The 20,869-nt window shown below is 44.3% G+C and overlaps 2 protein-coding genes across 2 annotated transcripts; both read right to left on the bottom strand.

Annotated features, from left to right (window-relative positions):
- Positions 1 to 96: 96 nt before the first annotated feature.
- Positions 97 to 11,425, bottom strand: ankmy1 (ankyrin repeat and MYND domain containing 1). The gene is made up of 19 exons (XM_086225122.1): positions 11,133 to 11,425; positions 10,638 to 10,784; positions 10,138 to 10,332; positions 9,080 to 9,294; positions 8,714 to 8,930; positions 7,884 to 8,045; positions 7,242 to 7,378; positions 6,969 to 7,140; positions 6,661 to 6,801; positions 6,464 to 6,553; positions 6,168 to 6,275; positions 5,956 to 6,078; positions 5,665 to 5,766; positions 5,177 to 5,322; positions 4,879 to 4,960; positions 4,272 to 4,337; positions 3,219 to 3,318; positions 2,982 to 3,087; positions 97 to 2,896 (listed from the first exon to the last, which is right to left on the bottom strand). The coding sequence occupies exons 1-19, from the start codon at positions 11,190 to 11,192 to the stop codon at positions 2,668 to 2,670; spliced, it is 2,598 nt and encodes an 865-aa protein (XP_086081248.1). The 5' UTR covers positions 11,193 to 11,425; the 3' UTR covers positions 97 to 2,667.
- Positions 11,426 to 11,740: 315 nt separating this feature from the next.
- Positions 11,741 to 20,519, bottom strand: stxbp3 (syntaxin binding protein 3). Its single transcript, XM_086223332.1, has 19 exons — positions 20,412 to 20,519; positions 19,111 to 19,160; positions 18,642 to 18,723; positions 18,479 to 18,555; positions 18,319 to 18,391; positions 18,119 to 18,219; positions 17,814 to 17,959; positions 17,035 to 17,128; positions 16,632 to 16,756; positions 16,434 to 16,532; positions 16,281 to 16,338; positions 16,120 to 16,185; positions 15,743 to 15,823; positions 15,263 to 15,398; positions 14,981 to 15,087; positions 14,776 to 14,874; positions 13,262 to 13,347; positions 12,942 to 13,090; positions 11,741 to 12,762 (listed from the first exon to the last, which is right to left on the bottom strand). The coding sequence occupies exons 1-19, from the start codon at positions 20,455 to 20,457 to the stop codon at positions 12,659 to 12,661; spliced, it is 1,779 nt and encodes a 592-aa protein (XP_086079458.1). The 5' UTR covers positions 20,458 to 20,519; the 3' UTR covers positions 11,741 to 12,658.
- Positions 20,520 to 20,869: the final 350 nt, after the last annotated feature.

Here is a 20,869-nt window from a genome sequence, read left to right as displayed (position 1 = left end):
AGTTATTCTCAGGGGTGAAAGTGGCTTAAAAGTTTTGCCGGAACTGCTAAAAAAAAAAAGCCGACTAATTTTTACGGTTTTGGGTGATTTTTATTACACAATGGAGAGAGAGAGAGAGAGAGAGAGAGAGAGAGAGAGAGAGAGAGAGAGAGAGAGAAATGAACCAGAATTGTGTAAATGTAAGTCTGCAGTCTGTCTCTTATGACATTAAAGGCTACAGTCAAAAACAATAGCGAATAGGACAAACGTGTCACTAAGCCACAAGAACACACACAAGGGGGACAACAAAAGCCCAGCAACTCGGGAGCAGCGTCTGCCGCGTTCAGTGTGAAACCGCCTTCAAACATCGTTTTCTTTATTAAATATGGGATTTTGACAGCTCCCTTCTCCTCCTTCTTTAAACGGAACTCCGTTCCGGCCGTGAATATTTTACCAGAACTGCGTTCCGGTCCGTTCCGGCTCACTTTCACCCCTGGTTATTCTCCTCCTGGAACCGTCACCTTATCATGGTGGAGGAGTTTGAGTGCCCTATGGACCCTGGAAGCTATTCTGTCAGGGGTATTTTTCTCTGGTAGGATCACCCAAGGCAGACTGGCCCTAGGCGAAGCGCCAAACATAGAACGGTTCATAGAAAAAATAACTATAGTACTGTATGTACCCACCCCAGGGGGTTACCCTTGGAGCCTGGCCCAGGGTAGGGGCCCATTGGGGAGCCCCTGGTAGTTTGGCCTTAGCCCATGGGATCCAGTTGGTCCTGGCCTGAGGAAGTTACATGGACTTGTCCCCCATGGACCCACCACCCACAGGAGGAACCGGAAGGGTCCGGTGCAGTGTGGTTTGAGCAGCAGACAAAGGTGGGGGCCTTGGCTGTCTGATCCCCAGACATGGAAGCTGGCTTTTGGGACATGGAATGTCACCTCTCTAGCAGGGAAGGAACCGGAGCTGGTGGAAGAGGTGGAGCGTTACCGGCAAGATATAGTTGGCCTCATCTCAACACATAGCTCCAGGTCCGGAACCCAAATCCTTGAGAGGGGTTGGACTCTCTCCTTCGCTGGAGTTGCTCCGGCTGAGAGTTGGATGATGTGGTCCAGCTCTTGTTGGAACAGTTCGCAACCGAATGTGAGGATGAGAATCAGCACCTTCAAGTCTGACGCCATGGTCCTCACCCAGAAAAGGGTGGCCTGCCCACTCCAGGTCAGGGGGGAGGTCCTGCCTCAGGTGGAGGATTTTAAGTATTTCAGGGTCTTGTTCACTTGTGAGGGTAGGATGGATTGGGAGATTGACAGGTGGATTTGGGCGGTGTCTGCCGTAATGCGGGTGCAAAACCAGTTCATTGTGGTTAAGCGGGAGCTTAGCCAAAAGGTGAGGCTCTCGATTTACCAGTCAATCTACGATCCTACGGTCATGAGCTCTGAGTAATGACCGAAAGAACAAGATCCTGAATACAAGCGGCTGAAATGAGTTTCCTCTGCAGGGTGGCTGGGCTCTCCCTTAGAGCTTTTCTCCTGTAGGCCTTCAGCAGATGCTGGATTGACTCATATCAACATGATACATAAATCTAAAATCAGTATAATTCAGAAATTGTTGTATTACTTCTGAGGTAGGTAACCTGTTGGAAGAAGAGCTGCCTACACCCACACACACTCCCTCTTGTGTGTCTCAATCCTGTGTTTGCAGTATGCAGGTCCTGGAGCAGTGAAAAGAACCTTGAGGCAGCAGCTACAAGCAGGCAGCTTCACATTCACAGAGCGACCGCTCTTTTTGGAATAAACCAGATGAGGTGACAGCCAGTATCTGGCCTTCAGATGAGTTTGAAGTTGTTTCCCTAGTTTGTATTCCTGTATATCGTATGTTCACCTGCCTCCTGTAGCGGTTCATTCGTCTCTGAAGAGTTCTGACACACCAGAACACAAAAGCATGGTTCAGCTAGAGAACAAAACTCATCACTCATTTGTTCCAGATGTTTGATCTGTGTATTAAAGTTGGATTATGAGGATGTTTAATTTTTAATGAGCCTCTAAATAGGCCCGCTCACCCGAGGACCTGTAGGTGGCAGACCGATGAGAAACACACCACTGGGTACCAAAATATCCCTTCATCTTCATTTAATAAATTACAGTTTTAATTTAAATCAATCTTAGAATAAGGCGAGTGAGAACAGATCAGTTTGGGTTGACGACAGTTGTTAAATCATCGAAGCACCGCGTGCACGTCCACTACCAGCCGATGGGAACTCAAATGGTGGGACACGACAGACGCCACACAAGGTCGCTCTTCACCCCTGAGGCAGTGGAAACAAGAAGAAGTCCACCCCAGATGTTCCCCCCACACCCCTGCCCAACAACTCCGTCCCCTCTAATTAGCTGCAAAAATACCACATTCAAAATATGACTACATATGACGACACTTAAAGTCACCAAAAAAAAAAAAATCCTCATAATAGATATATAAAAAAATTAAATAAAAAAATCACTCTAATCTGCAAAAAAGCAAATTAGAGTGATATTAGGGTGCATTGCCTATCACGCCATCTTTTGACAAAAGTAGCGCGCTGTGGTTGATCTGCTCCAGCCGCTTGCTGGACATGCACTGAATTCACACCTCTTTTTTCGTGGTCTTTCTAAAGATGGGCGTTGCCGATCACGCTGACTCACTGTCAACAGCTTGTTAGATGAAGCTGTAGTTTTCCTTCAGGTTGGCACGGGTCTTGCCTGCATCCTCTGCTGAACTCACTTGTTTAGATATTTTCACACACTCCTTCTTGTGGCTCTCCTCCCATGATTCACGCTGACAGGCCTCAGAGCAGTAATAGATCTTGCAGCAGCGGCTACAGGGAGTCAGCTTCACGCCTACAGAGCGACAGCACTGCCAGCAGAATATATACGGTAACTGCAGTCTGGGAGAAAACACAATGGAGCTAATTACATTTAATTCTGTGTGTGTGTGTGTGTGTGTGTGTGTGTGTGTGTGTGTGTGCGTACTTGGGTTTTTCTTTTATGGGTGGTTTGCTTTCATAGCGGCTTTTAGGTTTTTCTGTTATGGGGTGTTCCTTTTCCCAGTGGCTCTTACAGGAAGTGGGAGCTTCACCTATGGAGACAAACACACACACACACACACACACACACACACACACACACACACACACACACGCATACACACATTAATTCAACTTTTACAGTTGTACATGAAATAAAAACGTTCAAACATATATACGTTACTCTCTCTATTCAACACAGGGTGTTCTTCTTTCTCTTGCTTCTTTTTCTTTCCAGGTTTCTGGTTCCCTGGATCTTCCGGTATTCTGCCGATAGACGAGTCCTACACAACAACATCATCACATTACAGCACAACATTTGGTTACAGTGTTAATGGAAAGATGAATTCAGACATTTTTTTCAAAACCTTCCACAGCCAAATTTATTGGAAGTATTTTGTGACGAATAATAGTGCATGTGTCAGCGACGCTGAGGGCTTCATAATTGTTCTTTAATTAATTTCTGACGGAAGCAAGTAGGGCAAGTAGGGCTTGGCAATAAAATAATAACAACTGTCATGACAGCAATATAAGACATGTCCAATATTGAGGCAGTGCTTTATGTGAGGACTCAGCGGGCTCTTATTTTGGCAGGCAGCCGTGAGTTATTATTCAGGGTGCAGTGTTTTGTTCACAGACACTCCTCTGGATAGTAGACAAAGTGAAGACGTGGTTGAAATAAGTCCCTTCTTAGATACTTTGTCTGTTTACAGTCTGACAAGACAATAAGACACAAACAAAAATGGGCAAAACAACTAAACTGTTTCAAAGTTAGAAACAACTCATGCAGCTGATTTATTAGTATTTCTAGTGAGGCTAAAACACAGTGTCATGGCTGGGGGCTACAGTGAACCATGAGGCTAAAGTTTTTGGGGCGGGTCTGGTAATTGGCAGTCAGACGTCCAAGGGGCTTGGTGACTTTGATGTTAGAATTTTGACTTTGATCTCGTCTGGGATTGGACTTCAATGTTTGACATCGGTCTCAAAATTCTCCCCCTTCATCTGATTTCAATTCTCAGTTCAATCTCAGATGATGAGATCTCAATGTTCTAGCTTTACTCAAACATTGAGAATGCTTCACTCAGTCACTGAGACCCGAAGACATTTCTCTTGAAATGACAGCAAAAATGATGACATTTTCTCCCCTGTGATAACACCTGTGCTCAGGTTCCTGGGCTGCATGTCGGCTTTACATTTCGAAACGTAGTCATGGCCAGCGTAGAGTCCCTGCACGTACCTCAACATCAACAGGCAGTGCCTGTGCTCTTAGTTTGTCTCTGTGGCGTTGGCACACTTGGCAATACTGCATTTAACTTTCAGCAGGATGCAAGTACGGCATTTTGCTTTAAGTCAATCATCACAGGCTTTGTACTTGGACCTGTCAACCACAGTCGTGACTGTCATGTTCTCATGTCGTTTGACTCAAGATGAGAGAGATGAGACACAGTGCCACCATGTCATTTCTTGCAACTGTCTGCCTATCACTTTGAAACGGCACTGAATGGGACAGCATGAAGATCCTGTCGGTCAACATGGATGTGTGTGCTTCTGGGTTTTGCATACCTGTGTTTTTGTGTTTTCTTTTTTTCTGTTGCGGTTGGTTGACTTTTCCGGGAGCTCCTCAGTTCCTCAGAAGTGGTTCGTCATCTACATGAACAAACATGAAAACTGTCATCTGTCACGCATCCTTTTCCAGCTTCTCCTGACTTTGATTAAAACTCAAGTTAACCCCTCCTCTCCTCGTTTGGTGTGCTGATGTTGTGTTTTACAGTGAAAACCATGAATGTGCGTGATGGGAACGAAAGATCTTCAGCTCGTCTGACAGTTCCTGAATGTTAATGTACCAAACAGAGACTGTTCATGAGTCCTAAATCCAGAGTCTGAGTCAACTCTCTAGACAACGAGGTTAATTTAGTGCTACTTGATCTGATTGCCGCGTTTGTGACCAAATCACAACTGAAGCACTTTTGCGCTTCCTATGGACTTTTCCTTAATTAAGTCTAAATTCTTGCTTGTGTTGTACGTCGCTTTGGACAAAAGCGTCTGCTAAATGAAATTGTAGAATTGTAGAATTGTTTCTGGTACCGTGTCAACCCACACACATTTCAAGTTTATCTAAAATTAGTGACAAGAATACATTACAACATCTTTCTCTCTCTAGCTTCTCTCAGGCGAAAAGTCTGTCTCATCAGATCTCCCATCTTGCTCAGCAGCTGCCGCCATTCTTTCAAAGTTTTCTTCTCCTGTGGGGTCAGATCTTGGACGGGAGTGTTGGCGAAACGGGAATCCTACATAGCAACAATAAAATTATTAAACCAAAAGAAAAATTTTACCAAAAAAACATTCAAAGTACTTTCTCTAGTGTACTGTAAAATGTGTTTTACTTCTTTGAACTTTCTCCATCTACATCTACACACATGAGAGATAAAAAAAAGAAGTATATAATGGTGTCATAGAACTAGATACAACACCACAAAACTGCATCACCAAAGCCAGGAGTCATCTGAAGGATTTGTTTGATAGTATTTGTACACAAAAGACTTCCTCCTGTTACATTTCACTACCTGTCAAGAAAGCGTTGCGTATTTGGTTTAAATACCTACAGACTTCTTACAGTGGAAGTGTGTTACCTGGTTGAAGAGGCGATGTGCGTAGTCCACGGCATTTCCCACAAAGTCACCCACCTTCACTGGCATTAACACGTCAGCACCAGCCTTCACTAACATGTCCAACTGCAAACAGGAAGCACAGTCACTGCATTGTTTCTTTACCAGAAACCCATAAGGATATCATTTGAATTTCAAGTCTCATAACCACCTCAATAATGAAGATCTAGGCCTAATGATGAAGAAATAAAGAGTGTGCAGGATGTAAGTTGAAGAGTGAAGTAAGAAAAACAAATGAAGAGAGTGGCTGTGTACCAGCTTTGCTCTCTTGCCATCCTGGTGGTGGCTGACGCTGGTGAGGGCACAGAGAGCGCTGCCCACCCTGCAGCCCAAGGGGGCGTTAGGATCTGCTCCCCCTTTCAGCAGCTCCGCCACTGCCTGAGCAGGGAAAGGAAACACAGCCAAGGTTAGTGGACTTGATATGAAAGTGTGAGTCTACATTGTGTGTGTGTGTGAGGATGGATTACCGTGTCGTTGCCACTAGCGACTGCCAGCGATAGAGGTGAGTGTCCATTCCAGAGGAGGTCTGTGCGGGCTCTTTTGGAGAGCAGGAGGGTGACCACCTTGTTGGCATTCTGCGTTAAAAACAAACCCACCAGTAGATCACGCCAGTGTAAGACAGTAGTTGGTTTTGTGAGGTGTTTTTCTTGCGAGGAGCTGCATGTTAAAACCATGGTGAGCATCAGGAGGATCAGCGTCACAACCGGAACAGGAAAACCTGCAGTTAGTGGCCAACCTGCTCTCGTGGATGACGTGCACTCACCTCATGGTCGCCATGTCTTTGGCAGGCCACGTGCAGAGCTGTCTGTCCTCCCTCTCTGGGGTTTGCAGCCTCATTAGTGCTCAGTGGTCTCTGGACATTCATGGAAAAGTGTTAACATCTCTGTCTGCTTTCTGACCAATTAACTGCTACCATGACTACGAGTACTGATGGAGGTAAAACAACATCAACACACACACCTCATCTGGTTCATAGATCTCATCCTGGTTGCGTGCCTGTGCGTCTGGATCGGTAATGGTGTGCAGCAGCATCTCTGTGATTAAAGGACCTGCTGGACCCGCCAGTCCTGCCGCTACATGAAGGGGGTAGAGGCCTTTCCTCTACAACAAAGTTAAAAAGGTAGTGTATGAATATTAAAATGTGAATTTCAAAACAAACATGGAAAACCTTTTCAGTGAGGGTAAACACTGCTGGCTATTGTTCTCAAAGCGTTGTTCTGAATAAACCGACATCAAAAAAGAAAAAAAAAGAAAAAGTGAGCTGCAACCTCAGGTGGGAGGGGGATGTCTGTGCGAGCGCCGCGCAGAAGAAGTCTCTTGACAGCTTCAGCGTCAGCCGCCATAACGGCCATGAGAAGAACAGGCATGGGGACTCTGGATATGTTGGGGTCAGCTCCTCTTTCCAGTAACAGCTCCAGTGTGCTCAAATGATGCCGGTGCCTGGTGAGACCAGAACAAACCCAAAACTAAAACATGAGGACATTTCTGCAGGACACTAATAACCGGTCACACGGGTTAAATCCTGGTAGTTGTGTCCTCACTGATCAGAGAGGCGACTCCGGGTGTTCCGGCTCATGTCCGTTGCCTTCGGTCTGTTGTTAGACTGGGATGTGGATGTAGTGGAATCCAGTGGGCTGATGTGACACCTACTTGCGCATGCTGGTTGGGACGGTGGATTCTGATGACACATTATGGGGGGAAAAAAAAAACACAATATAAATGCAAAATTTATGGCTGAAAATGGTTTGACTGCCGCCTTCACCATCGACCTCACCTCAGCACTGGCTGGTGGGGAATGTTTTATCATTATTAGAAACTATTAAAACTACTTGTGCCCCATTTCACAGCCTCTTTCTTTCATGGGAAATATATGGTTTTACTTTCCAACATGAAAATATAAAGAAATGTATAAAAATGGAGTTCAACTCCACTTGTATGCTTCAGTTTCTTGTTTCAGCACGTGATTTTTTTTTTTTTTTCCAGTCAAAGCAGTAGGCAGTGAATGACAAGGGAATCTTTGATGCCCAAGAGTGCTGAAGCAATTCAGTTGAAACACCCAGCTCAACACAGTTTGTACGGTAAATTAAAAGGTTTCTGCAATATACTGATGTCATACGTGTCAACCACAGGTCCAAAGAGAACAATGCACCACTGATAAAAAGTAAAGTCAGGTAGAATCCTACTTTGCGTTTGGCTGCTGGTTCAGTGAACACGCTGTTCTTCGACTGTAAATGGTAGTAGAGGACGTGACTGACAGCCAGAGCAGACATGCCCTCACGATTCAACCAGTCAATATCGGCGCCCAAGTCCAACAACAGGTTGATTATTTTCTTATGGCAGTTCACCTGACAGACAGAAGAACGTGAGACAAACACACACACACACACACACACACACACACACACACACACACACACACACACACACACAAAAAAAAACAGTCAGCACTTTAGAAAAGGAAACACACAGCTTCCTTGGGTCTGTTGCCATTTGGTTCTACCGTATCAAATATGTCAGAAAATACCACATCTGTCAATTTCAAAGTGTTCCCCCCCCCCCCCTAAAAAAAGGTGGTTATCGTCAAGCGACAAAGCTGACAGAAGGTATCAGAGAGTAAACATCATCACTCTGAAAATGGAAGAAGTGCAAAGCTAATAGTGGTGGTGTTGAGGTCAGTCGTTGGTGATGTAGTTTGTTAAAAACGTAACGAGAGATTTGTACTTCTAACAGTCACATGGATGCTTCAAAAGTCATAAAAGTGGTTTTTATCATTATCTGACTCGTCAAAACACACATCCTTTTTTTTTTTTTCTCCAATAATCCAAAATCTCATTGGCCCATTTGGTCAAGGGAAACCATGGTCATCCTAACTTCTTCTTCCGCCTACAACAACGTGCCGTCATCCTGCAGCACTCACAGTTGGACTGTTAACTCTTATCTTTGTCAATGGAGAACAAATTAAGCAAATTAAATCATAAAAAAATGAGGAAAAGTGATAAATAGAAAGCCTTACTGTGGCAGCCATCAGTGCAGTGTGTCCATGTGAATCTGCCACATCTGCGTAGACATGGCCCTCCGCAAGGGTCTTTGACACAGCGTTCAGGTCCCCTCTGGACGCCTGCTGGATGAACAGCTCTGAGCTGACTTCCAAAGGCCCTTTAGGACCGAAACTGTCCCTGTTTGATGAGAGGACGGCTGCCACATCCCAGTCCAGATTTTCAGCCAGAGCCCTGAAAAGAAACAAACAGCAGTACCGAGCTTGTGTCGTTACATTGCCCTTATAATGCTATCTGCGGACTGTCAAAGAAGCCCTTTGAGCACTTTCCTCAATAAAAGAGGTTTCAGTAACCAAGAAAATCTGTTGAAATGAGTGCCTGACCTGTGAATGTGTATGTTGGCCTGCATGCGGGTTTGTAATGGCAGCCTGGAGAGTTGGTGTCGCTCATAGCCACGGAACAGAGCTGGATCCCACAGCTCGCCAAAGAAGAGTTGATCCAGCTCTCTTTGACAGTCCCCACACATCCGGTGCACCATACATCCAGAGGAAAGCACGAAACTTTCATCCAACCACAGGGTTCTGGGGTCTGTATCCACCTGAGCAAGCGGTGGAGAGAGCATGAAAGGGAGGAATCGATGATAATGAATGACGATAATAACGTGTGCTGCAAACACCATCTCCTGAAGACCTCAGGTCACTGGTAATAATCGCTGAGGACTGCACTGCCTGATCAGTGTGGCTTCTCTCTCTCATCCCTCAGAGAACTGCCACACCAGAGCACCTGCTGCCACACACAGTCTGCCTGTCCTCACTCCTGGTCCTCTACATAGACCAGACATTTTCTCTTTTGTGTGCACCTCATGTGAGCGCGCAGGGAAGACCTTCATAGACTAACACGTCTTAGCGCTTATCATTTATTTCCCAGTTACGTAAAGCCTCATTTTAAGGGGCAGAGGGGAGAATACAGGGCTGCGGAGAGCCCCTTGAGTATGCTACATGTGTGTCTGTGGCCCAGCCCTCCCCCAACCACCTGAGGGAAGCCCAAATAAGGAGCAGGAGGTGATTCCCCTTTGTTTTGTGCTCAAAAATGCATGTTAACGCCTCTGTATTTACTGAAAGGGGAAAGGCGGTTGAGGAAGAGGAAGCCAAAATATAAGAGGTGTCATATCATGACAGCAGAGTCAGAGTCAGAACGCCTTTAATGTTATTGTTAACGCTGCATTATTAGTGCTACGGCACAAGTCCAAATTTTAAATAAACAAATAAATTAAAAAGACAATAATAATATAAGAACATAAAAACAGACATATCACTTAAACAATTTAAATAAAGAAAGTAGGCTTGCAGCATCACAAAAAACCCCCCATTTTTCGGATACTTTTGGTGTCAGAATGTGTTGCCGGGGGAAGTGCAAGAGGAAGCAGTTTGTATGTTGTTACCTGACTCAGAGAACCTGTGGTGACCGTTTCATTCACATAAGGAGCCAACTCAGGGATTTCCTTCAGGCTGAAGCCAACTTCTACCGAGGTGCAGAGTTTCAGGAGGCACGGCCCAATCCAAAGGCCAACATCCTGACTCCCATCCGGATAACTAAGCACACCGGGACCGAACCTCTGGTCGTCGTGGTACAAACCCTGGAGAAGAGGAGAAAAACTCAATTTTATTCACTGTCATCAACAAAAACAAGTACCCATCAAAACTGCAGTTCAGTGCTTTTATTGTGTAATAGAAAAAGATATTTTCTAAAACCTTTTCATACTTCTGTTGATGCAAGAGGTCAACTCAGGTTTGATGATGTCACTCCCAGCTGGCACATTTGTTTACTCCACCCAGTGCCCTCACACACATATCCTTTATTCTAAGAGAAGAAAATCTCTCCCCCTCAACCCCTCCCCTATCTGCTAAAGTGAATAATCTAAATAAATATGACATAAATTACCTTAAATGTGGTTCCATCGGGGAAATTGTGCTGTCCATACCCCTCTCTTCTGCCGAGGTAGAACTTGCCAGTGAATTTGTCGCCAGTGGACCAGCAGTAAACGCCATCACCGTGCAATAAGTCTTTCCACCAAGAGCCTTCGTGGTTCTAAAAAGTAACAGAAACAGGTGGAGAAGGGTGAAGCCACTCTGTGTATTTCAGCCACAAGTATGACAGAGAAGTTAAAGGATAGATAAGACAGTCTTCTTCTGTTTCAAGTAAGAAAAACTGAAGGTTTTTCACCGTTCAATGACATATTGTATACACTGTATATTGTAACCATGCTGACTTTGATCTTCCTTTAATGTTTGACTGTTAGCAAAGTTCTCATCTCCACTTGAATTTAATCTGTTTGGCTTCTGGTTATGGGCTCACGGATCTGACTTCAACCCGTCCACTCAAGCAGTTGGAATGGCTGGCACTCGCTCAGCGCCGGCGCTCAGCCTCTGCACATACCTCGGAGCGCACCGGCCGCGTCCGTGCTTTGTGGCGTTGGCAGATTTGGCAACACTGCATTCAATTTTCAGCGAGACGCAACTATGAAGTTCCACTTTGCGCCAGTCCTTAAACAGGCCGCCTGCGAGCCAGGGCTTCGACTGTCGTTTCACCTTTTTGTGATCCTCCTCACTCGTGACTCAAGTCTAGATGGCAGGAGCTGAGGCGCGGCATGGCAGGGTCACGTGACAGGATTCTGGATCGCTGTGACGCTTCGGCGTCACCGCAGCGGAGCAGTTCCGTCAGCGCTGTAGTTCATCGACATCCGACAGGCTCTTTTTGAACCGAACATGAGGGAACCACAGGAAATCATCACCCGCGTTCGTCCCTCTGTCTCGGAGGTACAAACCCAGGGTTTGTTCACGACTTTCTTTGTCCCAATTTATTTACATTGATTTTGTCTTGGGAAAACGGATGGTTCGCCGACACTCGACTCCATCCTCGCACGGGAACTGACAGCAGCCCTGAGAACGTCCAACACGACATTTTTAACTGCATTCCAGTTCAGAAACAACATGTTTTGTTTTTTTTTTATCTGCAAAAGAAAACTCGTTACATTATTTGAACCACTTCATCCGTTTATTAGTCAGTTGTTCAGTTTAAGGAAAAGTACAGTTATAACTCTGTTAAAAAAAAAAACCAAACAGTTGAAATTACATTAAAGCAACACTGCATCCAAAATGTGTATTTCCTTTCAAATACACGTCTTGAACTCAGCAAGACGATTTTTTCTTTTTTTTTTACTGGTCACTTTTTTGTGACTGGCAGAGAGAGCCAGCCTTGTACTTCAGCTCAAAGCTCAAACGGTTTGCGGATCTCTGATCTCATGCGTGCACAGTGTAGACCGGATGATGCGCTTGAGGGTTTGCAAATTGACAGGTTTTGCTGTTTGTAGCTTGGCAGCTATGAGGCACTGTTAGCTTCCAGCTACATAAAGCGAATGGGCATTTCCTACACTCTGTAGCCAAAATGAAGCAACACAGTGGTAAAAAAAAAAAAATACACTATTTTTGGATAGAGTATTACTTTAAGAGTTAATGAACATTAATTAATAAGCCAGACTGGCAGAGCAGGGATTCAGTGCTTACGTACAATATATACATTAGCTTAGCGCCACCATGAAGGTTTCTCAAAGTTTCCTTTAAAATGCACCGTTACCGGCAATCTTCCTGGACAAAGGCAAACACAAATACGCAGGTTAAATTCTCATAGTAGCGTGAGGCTAATTCACCTTTGATGTGATCCTACCACACCCCAACGCTTGAAGCAAGCTCTCTTCAAGAGGAAATTCTCTCCCAAAACGACAGAATTTAAAAGTGAATTTGTACTCATACCTACTGTAAATGTGCAGCAGATTTTTTAAAAGTTTTAAAACATAAAGAGGAGTATAAAATAAGTTCCCTTCAGTTTTCCGTTCAGGAAGTTGTCTTGAGTGCAGTGTGCTGAGTGACGTGAACTTTGGATAGTTAGTTTTAGGAGCAGGCTTTTCAGGAGTTGCTTCTCTCATCTATTGTAAAAGTCTCCATGGGGCCTTTGCTCAGGGCCTTGATGTCATCCAGGAGAGTGGTGGGGGTCAAGATGTGGGAAGACCCTGAAATCGAATAAAAATAGTTATCAGGAACTCCCAAATCAGAATTTAGGCATTTTTTTTCTTTCATCCCAACAAAGTGAGCCAATAACTGATCTATTTTGCAGGCTAAACAGCAATGTTCCTCCTATCACAGCAGCTAGTGGGTGGAGATGGACAGTTACGTGAATGTGAGTGCCCACCTACGATGACCTGACACGACTTGACAGCCTGGGTGACCTGGTAGGCACAGCGCATCTCAGAGTAACTGATTCCTCCAACAACAAAGATGATGAGGCGTGAGCCGGTCCGGCGTTCGTCCTGGGCGCTGGCTTTGTACTTCTGACGTGCGCTGTGATAAACATAAGCAGGTAAAATGTAACAATGACAGGGAGGAGCCGAGGGACCGTCATTGAGTTAAGATGGTAGGAGGTAGAATGTAGTGGTTCAAAGTGATCACTAGGGGGAGACAACATGTTATTACAGCATCAGCACTGCCAACTGCGTGTTAACAGCAACTCACCTGACAGCTCCTGATCCATTCCAACCTGTAGGGCATTCAGACTGGTGCGGCCATTCTCGGGTGTCTAGTTTGTTCTCCATGGCATCCTGAGAGTGCAAGAGTTGCCACTGATTGTCATTTCCAGAGGCTAGTTTAGTACATTTACTTTACTGATGATATTGGCTTGTTGGGAGTACCACTGAATTACCTAAACGTTACCTCGATAATTCTGATACTTGTTCTTTGGAAGTACTTCCAAAGGGAGAAAATACCTCCCACTCACCAGACTTCAAGTGTCATCCGTAATGTTTGTCGTTTTGTTTCACAGTCGCCCGACGACACATTTTTCATGTCTTACAGCTTTTCTGTGAAAATTACACAATAGCGGTCTACCAGATTTTATGCTACTGTACAACAAAAATGGTTTCCTGCTGAATGCCACTCAGTAAAAGCTTAATGTATTAGGAAGGAAGTGAGGAAACACACAATCGCGCACACAAGCGCTGAATTTGTTGGAGTTACAAAGTCAGTGGTAATCTGACCTATTTATGACTGTTTTTTTTCCAGGCAGAATTTCTATCAGCAGATGTGATGATATGCCAGTATATTTAGGACAACCCTAGTTACTGTGATAGAGAACATCTCCCCTCATGGAGGATTCTGACATCAGCCACGCCCCCCAGATGCAACGTCTAGGTTTTGTAATCATCTCCTAGTTCCCCATCCATTTCTGGCAATTGCGCTCAGATCTGATATTTCCTTTTGCAGAGTTTTGAGGCTAACATGCAACGCTTACAGACTCACAAGAGACAAGCACAAGCAAACTTCACCAAAAGACGACGTGAAAGGTCAATGGCTGCACTGAATGCACAATGAGCCGATATTTACAGTACAAACAATAAACCGCAGGAGCGGGTGACTGACATAGAAGCTGGGGTTCGGCCTTATGATCTCACCTTACTCCACTTACACTGAAGACACTTGACATACAATAAAAGCACTGGTGGGTCAGTACAGAGGGATGCTGCGAGAGACACTTCTTTACAACCAGCTGTAAACTATCCGTCCCAGGTATCAACACGCCACCTTTGTGTTATTGTGCTTTATAGAAGCTAAAATGCTGTTGGTGACACATGGATAAAACGCTATAGAGCAACACAAACAAGTGCCTGTCACCGCCTATCAGATGACCTGAATCTGAGTGCCTCCTTATGTGTTCTATATATGTTTTCTCATGAACGCCTTTGCGAGGGACACAGTGACCCAGATTCTACTCGGGGATGGCGGAAGTCTTCTGTTTTGTCTTTCCTGTTGTACAAGACTCTATTCCCTGACAACTCCAACTCGCGGCTTCCACGGAGAGTTGTTCTGATAATATTCTTACTACTTCTCAACCATTTTTACCATCACCTCCAAGTTCAACCTTCTGAGTTATGCTACTTAAGGAACAAATCCAGCCAGATTTATGAGTTTGGAAAAAGCAGCACCCTAAATACTGTGACCGTGGAGAACGATAGCCAGGTTGTGTCACTGACCTCCATCACATCTTTCATGGCAGGAGTCCACCTGGACAGGCTGTATGTCTCCTCCTGGGAACGATCCCGTCTAGTAGATTTGTGGGGGAAGAAACTGGGCTGGAAATAAAAGTTTCACTCTTACTAGCTGGTCTTTAATCAGTTCTACTATATTAGCATTCAATCACTCAATCGATATGTCGATCGCTCCTCTTTTTCCACATACAGATGTGATGATGGGGACTCCCAGTTCTTTCCAGTTCAGGATAAACTCTCGTTCGTCTTCGATCTTCACATGCTGGATGAATTTGCTTAAATTCTCATCTGTTGTTCCTGTTCAAAGACACCAAATCAACACTCTTAAATGATCACGGCCGCCTCCTCTCTGTCACACAACTGGGAGCTGCATGACACAACCACAACAGGAACAAAAAGAAACGCTCAGCTTTATTAACTGCTGCTGATTTGACAGTAAAGGGTGAAAAAAGGCGAAAGAAGATGAGCATACCATTGACGCTGAAGATGTACAGCAGCACAGCTCTGATCTTGTCGTAGGTGCTGTACGGGTACAGCAGCACAGGCAGCAGGGTTCTCATCGGATCCCTCACCTTCATCCCATCTACATCCGACCCTACTGCGAGGTCCTGCCCAGTGGCGTAACAAGCAAGGAATATTTCACATATCGGTGCCTTAAAATATAAATGCCGGAATCTCTGTATGTCTGTGTGTCTGACTTCCTTGTCTCAACCAGCGATCATCTAAAAAACACTTAAGCTGTGCATTGCTGAGGCCTCCAGAAAGTGCAGTGCTGAGTTTGAAGGTCTGGGGTGCTGAGATGATCAAAGCACTCAGAGATCAAAGGTGACAGGAAGACAGAGACTTCAGGCACTGCAGTTCCTGTTTTGGCATTTCAAACCACAAACTTCCCACAGATTTGTTCAAGCACAGTGATCATAGATTTGGCACTTCTCCAGAGGCTCAAACAGACCTGTTCAGCTTTGCACAGTTTCTCCACGTTGTTTGAAAAATGCTTCATGCAGTCTTCAGCCAATTGCAGATGAATCGTTTTCTGGAAGCAAGACAGAAGAGACAGACAAAGTCATCTGAACAACAATGAAACTTAATAGTTGCACTGCAGCTGCCGATGCAGTTTCAAATGTAGAGAGAGACAGACATTTTTTTGTCATAGAGGCCAGAGGTTATTATCCATGCTATTGTGCTCCCAAAAGACCTGATAGTCAACGTCACATGGTTCACCTGATCCACCCAAAAGATGACAATAACTGTCATTCATGTTTTATACTTGAAGCTGTGAGCTTCTACAGCAAATATCAGCTAGGCCTCAGAGAAACCAGCACGGCATACCTCCGTCACCTGTTTACGGAACGAGGGCATCTTCTTCATCAGCTGGGCCAAATTGCTGATCGTAATCTAGAGAGACATATATTCAAATGTTTGCTCAGATATAACATTTTGAATTCAAAAGTCCAGAAAAATATATGTAAGAAGAAACAGTGACACCGCACCTTTCCATCCGGTTGTTTCTTGCTAGCAGATATTTCCTTTACCATCCTGGGGATTTGTCTGGTGAAAGAAAATTGATAAAAAGGGAGAGTGTGAAGGTGTGAGGAGGATAGTAGTAGGAGGCGGCTAATGACCCTCAAATCTCTCCCGCTTACTCCGAGACCTCCGCGATGTGCTTGTGCCTCAAATTAACCCAGAGCATGTCATCCTCGTTCAGCAGCGCCTGCTTCTCAGAGCCATCTTTGGACTTGTACCTGGACACAACAGGATCCAGTTCAGAGAGATTCATGGTTTCAATAAATGAATCAGTTGGAACGGGACAGTAAGCGTGCCGTTGAAAAAGCTTTTATTACTTGTATGTGTCATTCTGGATATCAATGAGGTCGTAAGCCATGGCCTGGTAGGTTAGCTCATGCAGGATGGGGCTGACGGGGTCGAAGCCTCTCTCCATTATTAGCAGCTGGGCCCGAGTCTTCTCCTGGCAGGAGGAACAAATACAGCAGAGGCATAAAACACAAAACCAGATCAACAGTCCCACCAGATGAGTCTGAGCCTCTGGTCGATCTTCATGGTAGATTCAAGTAATCTTTCCCATTCAAAACACACACAGCGGAGACATAAGACCACAAGGACAGTTCATGTTTCTGACATGACCCAAGTGTAAAGCATGTGTTATTATTTTCGGCTTCCAGTTAAAACCCAGAGCTAAGACCTTGTTTGTTCTGTCAACATTCTTCGTGTGGATGCTTGTCTCACCTTTTTCTTGCCACTGTCATCCAGCTCATAGTGTCTGGCGAGCTTGTTGTCCACCAACTCTGCCAGCGTTTTGGCGTTCTCCATGTTGGCGTCTCTAGTTATGACACAAATTGTTAACCGTTTAGAGAAGACTGGAGTGCACAGAAGTCAACGTGGGCGATCAAACTTAAAAGCTATTTGTGGAAAAAAAAAAAAATGTACGTGGCCTCAGTTCCTAGAAACTGTCAATACATGATATTAGTATTCTTTCAAATGTTGATAAAGCTGCTACAGACAACGAATTTGGTGGAGAAAAGTCCAAGTGTGGGGCTCCACTGGTTAATCGACTGACTTGTATAATCAGGCTACAATAGCCAATCTCTGACATGTCTGTATGGACCCAAAAAAGTCCCTAATCGGGGTTTGCCAGCTTATTTTCACTTGTTAAAAAAAAAAAAAAAAGGAAAGAAAAAAGGGGGAAAAAAACAGAGACAGAGGCCAACATGAGTTGCTAATGTATTCAAACAGTAACACTGATGAATCACTGTGAGAAAAACATTCCTTTTGCTTGGCTTTGCATTTCAGTTTGATCACTCTCGTTTAAAACGCTGAGGCCTCATTTCCTGCAACAGTTAGGTAATGTATCCTACAGTTTCAGTTCAAGCTTTTCTCATAAGATGTCTATAAGTGCTCGGGGTGTGTGTGTGTGTGTGTGTGTGTGTGTGTGTGTGTGTGTGTGTGTGTGTGTGTGTGTGTGTGTGTGTGCTGTAACCCGAGTAACCAAATCTTCTCTGGCTTACTTCTTGTATCTAACCCCCGGGTACTCGTCCAACGTGGCACAGAGAGTTACAAGCTGATCTGCGAGTATCTCCAGTGTCTTTTTTTTGTCCTGACTCTTGGGGCTGTAGATGCTCTGGAAGGCCCTCGGATTATCACATGTGAACACCTTGAAACAGTGTCAAAAACATTTTCCATCCAATTATAGCTTTGAAAAGAAATCAACACATCAAAAACAATTGCATTTTCCCACAGTTAATAAATAAAACCTCAGTCTGAGTAAAAATGGGGACACAAAAAAAACTAAAAGAAACATGGAAAAACTTACTTGTGCCTCTTGGGGCAAGAAGGAAATGTTTATTTCCTTACATACTCGGATGTACTTTGCACAGTACAGCTTCATATTGTTGAACAGGTCATCAGGGCAATCTGAAAGGACAAAACAAGATCAGTTTGTATGGAAAATGAACACATGTCAGATGTTCTGGCAATAGAGAAGATTAAAGCACCGATTTATGCATTACTTACAGTCGGTGAAATAAACGTATGCTGCTTTGTACTTGGGTTTGGATTTGAAGTCGGCAATAAAGGCTTCTACGCACTGAAATGAAAGTCAAGAAATCATGGTGAAACACAGCAAAGATAAGAACAACACACGGTCACGAGTCACAGAGTTGTGATGTCATACCTTCGCTGTTGGTGTCATGAAGTAGACGGCCTTCATTTCAGGAACGGGCTCTCTGCTTTTGTACAGGTCCTCCACAACTGGAGAAACGAGACGTTAGCGGCTGCACATTTTCACACTTCAGTGGGTTCAGCCACTCATTTCTGCGGCGGAGACCGTAGCTTACTTGTTATTTTCTCTGACATCAGATCGGACATTTTGCAGCATGATGACATGAGCTTGGTGGTAAAGGGATCCAGAATCAATATCTGCACAGAGAATAGTTGTCAGTCACATGACGGATCAGCAGCGCGTGCACTTGCTGTTTCTTCCATTCTGTTTGATGTTTCTGGGGTCGTTCTCTCTCACTTGGAATCAGTCATCAACTACTTTGATCAACAATTAATCCCTGAAGAACTTGAGAAGCCTCTGGCTTTTGGACTGTTGGATAAACAACATTTTGAGAACGTCACTTTGGGTTTTGGGGAGTATGGGATGAACATTCTTTTTAATCAATTGTGAAAATCATCTTATCAATGGATAATGAAGCTTTTTCTTTTTTACTTTACTGTTTTAGAGACAGCGTTACTGACTCAGACAACAGCTGTGTATAGAATTGGAATTGTTGCATGCATTAATACTGCAGTTTGTCTTACCTTCCATATATCAGATTTTCTGCAATCTGTAATAATGGTTTCTTTTATTCCTGTAAGAGAGACATAAATATCATGAAAAGCCTCAACCATTCATGGTAAAACGGTAAATGGACTCTATTTATATTGTTTTTTTCTACCTTAACAGAACGCTAGGTGCTTTATTATGTCATCTCATTCTCACATACAGTGATGGTGGAGGCTGCCATGCAAGGCACCAACCTACTCATCAGGAGCAATTAGGGGTTCGGTATCTTGCTCAAAGACACACTGACAAGGTTAACGGGGGGGGGGGGGGGGCGTGAGGATCGAACCAGCGACCCTTCAGTTTCAAGATGGGCACGCCACTTCTGAGGCAGCTTTCATGACTACACTACCTGAGCACTAGACAAAAAAACAAAGACAACAACAACAAGTTTATGATTCCAAAAATTCCATTTAGATATCAGTCAACAAGACTGTTTACCACCTGGGTCCCTAAATTCCGTCAGGAGGTTGGTGCACTCACAAGGTGGGCGATTTCAGGACATAATGAAACTACATTTCTTAAACTCACTGAAAGTAACAGCATGAGTAAAAATCAAGGTTATCTACATTGCTGCAAACCTTGATGGAGCAACCACTCCGCATGCTGACATGCCATCATACTGGGTTTAGTGCTCAGGTAGAGGATAACGTCTGCATTGTGATTTAGGAGCAGGTAGACTGAAAAACTTCATTTTCATCCAGAAACTCTTTAAGATGACAACAGTTCAGCTACATGCGAAGCTGAGACCAAGGGACATGTTAAACCTCAAGCCAAGGTTTGAACTCCGAGCGCTCATGTCTGCAGCAGCTGACAACTTCTATCCAGCCCCACGGAGGACGGTGGAAACACTGATTCAAAGGGAGAAACGGACTTCCGCTGTAGTTGAAGGTGCTGACTTTGGCGGTGTCATTTAATGAACAGGGTGGTGTTTACTGGTCGCCGGCCGCTAATGAGGTGGGGCTCCAGGCGAGCAGACCTAAGTGAGCTCACACCGGCCAACTCTTCCCAAAAGTTGCCTGCTGCAAGGAAGTATAGCAATAAACTACTAAAAGACGACAGCACCAAGATAAAGTGCAGTCTGCCATTTAAAAAAAAAAAAAATCGATCCGCCCGATTCAAGTCTAAACCGCAGCACGAAGCAGTCATTGTAGCAGCAGAAGTCCACAAACAAACTTTATTCTAATGACAAAGGTGCCGTTGACACCGCCACACATCACAAAGTGAGGAACCGATCCTTTATTCAGCTGTAAAGACTCCTACAGAGGATTGAACTTACTTTTCCAAACTATTCCTTTCAGCCCGTGTTCTGAAACAGTTGCCATCTTGTTGCTTTTTTTCCTCTGCACCTCTTCCTGTCTGCTTACGTACAACTACGTCATCAAATCAGCGACAGACAAAAGCGCTGTAGTTTTTCTGCTTATAACGGAAACTATGGAGTGAAGGAAACCTGAAGAAAAGATTATGTATAATTTGAGAGATCAACTTTTTTATATATATATATTATGTCACAATTCAATCACAACAGTTGAGAGAGGAAAAAATAACTAGAAACAAAAATCAGAAGTGAAGGAGGAGCTGCTTTTACTTTTACCACTGAAAAATCTCACGTCCCAAAAATAATTTCAAATCCTCAATGTATCTACTCGGCTTCGACTTTTTTTGTTGTTGCTGTTTGCCAGTTAGCAACACTTCTAGCACCTCAGAATGACAAGTGCTTGTGCTGTCATTGTCAAC

Source organism: Aulostomus chinensis, chromosome 14 (genome assembly GCF_037954235.1).
Source record: "Aulostomus chinensis isolate RoL2024-O1b breed Wild chromosome 14, RoL_Achi_v1.0, whole genome shotgun sequence".
In the NCBI taxonomy this organism is placed as follows: Eukaryota; Metazoa; Chordata; class Actinopteri; order Syngnathiformes; family Aulostomidae; genus Aulostomus; species Aulostomus chinensis.
This window is presented reverse-complemented; position numbering and strand designations above follow the sequence as displayed.

Bases quoted from the DNA above. Each gene is read 5' to 3' on its own strand.
- stxbp3 (XM_086223332.1), bottom strand. From the start codon at position 20,457: ATGGCAACTGTTTCAGAACACGGGCTGAAAGGAATAGTTTGGAAAA. The intron at 18,392-18,478 runs GTATGACATCAC...CTTTCATTTCAG, and splicing joins TCATGACACCAACAGCGAAG to TGCGTAGAAGCCTTTATTGC. The intron at 15,088-15,262 runs GTATGCTCATCT...GTCTTTGAACAG, and splicing joins GTACATCTTCAGCGTCAATG to GAACAACAGATGAGAATTTA.
- ankmy1 (XM_086225122.1), bottom strand. From the start codon at position 11,192: ATGCAGTGTTGCCAAATCTGCCAACGCCACAAAGCACGGACGCGGCCG. The intron at 4,961-5,176 runs GTAATGTATTCT...CGCGGCAATCAG, and splicing joins GCTAGAGAGAGAAAGATGTT to ATCAAGTAGCACTAAATTAA. The intron at 4,338-4,878 runs GTACATTAACAT...AGTTAAATGCAG, and splicing joins TCATGAACAGTCTCTGTTTG to TATTGCCAAGTGTGCCAACG.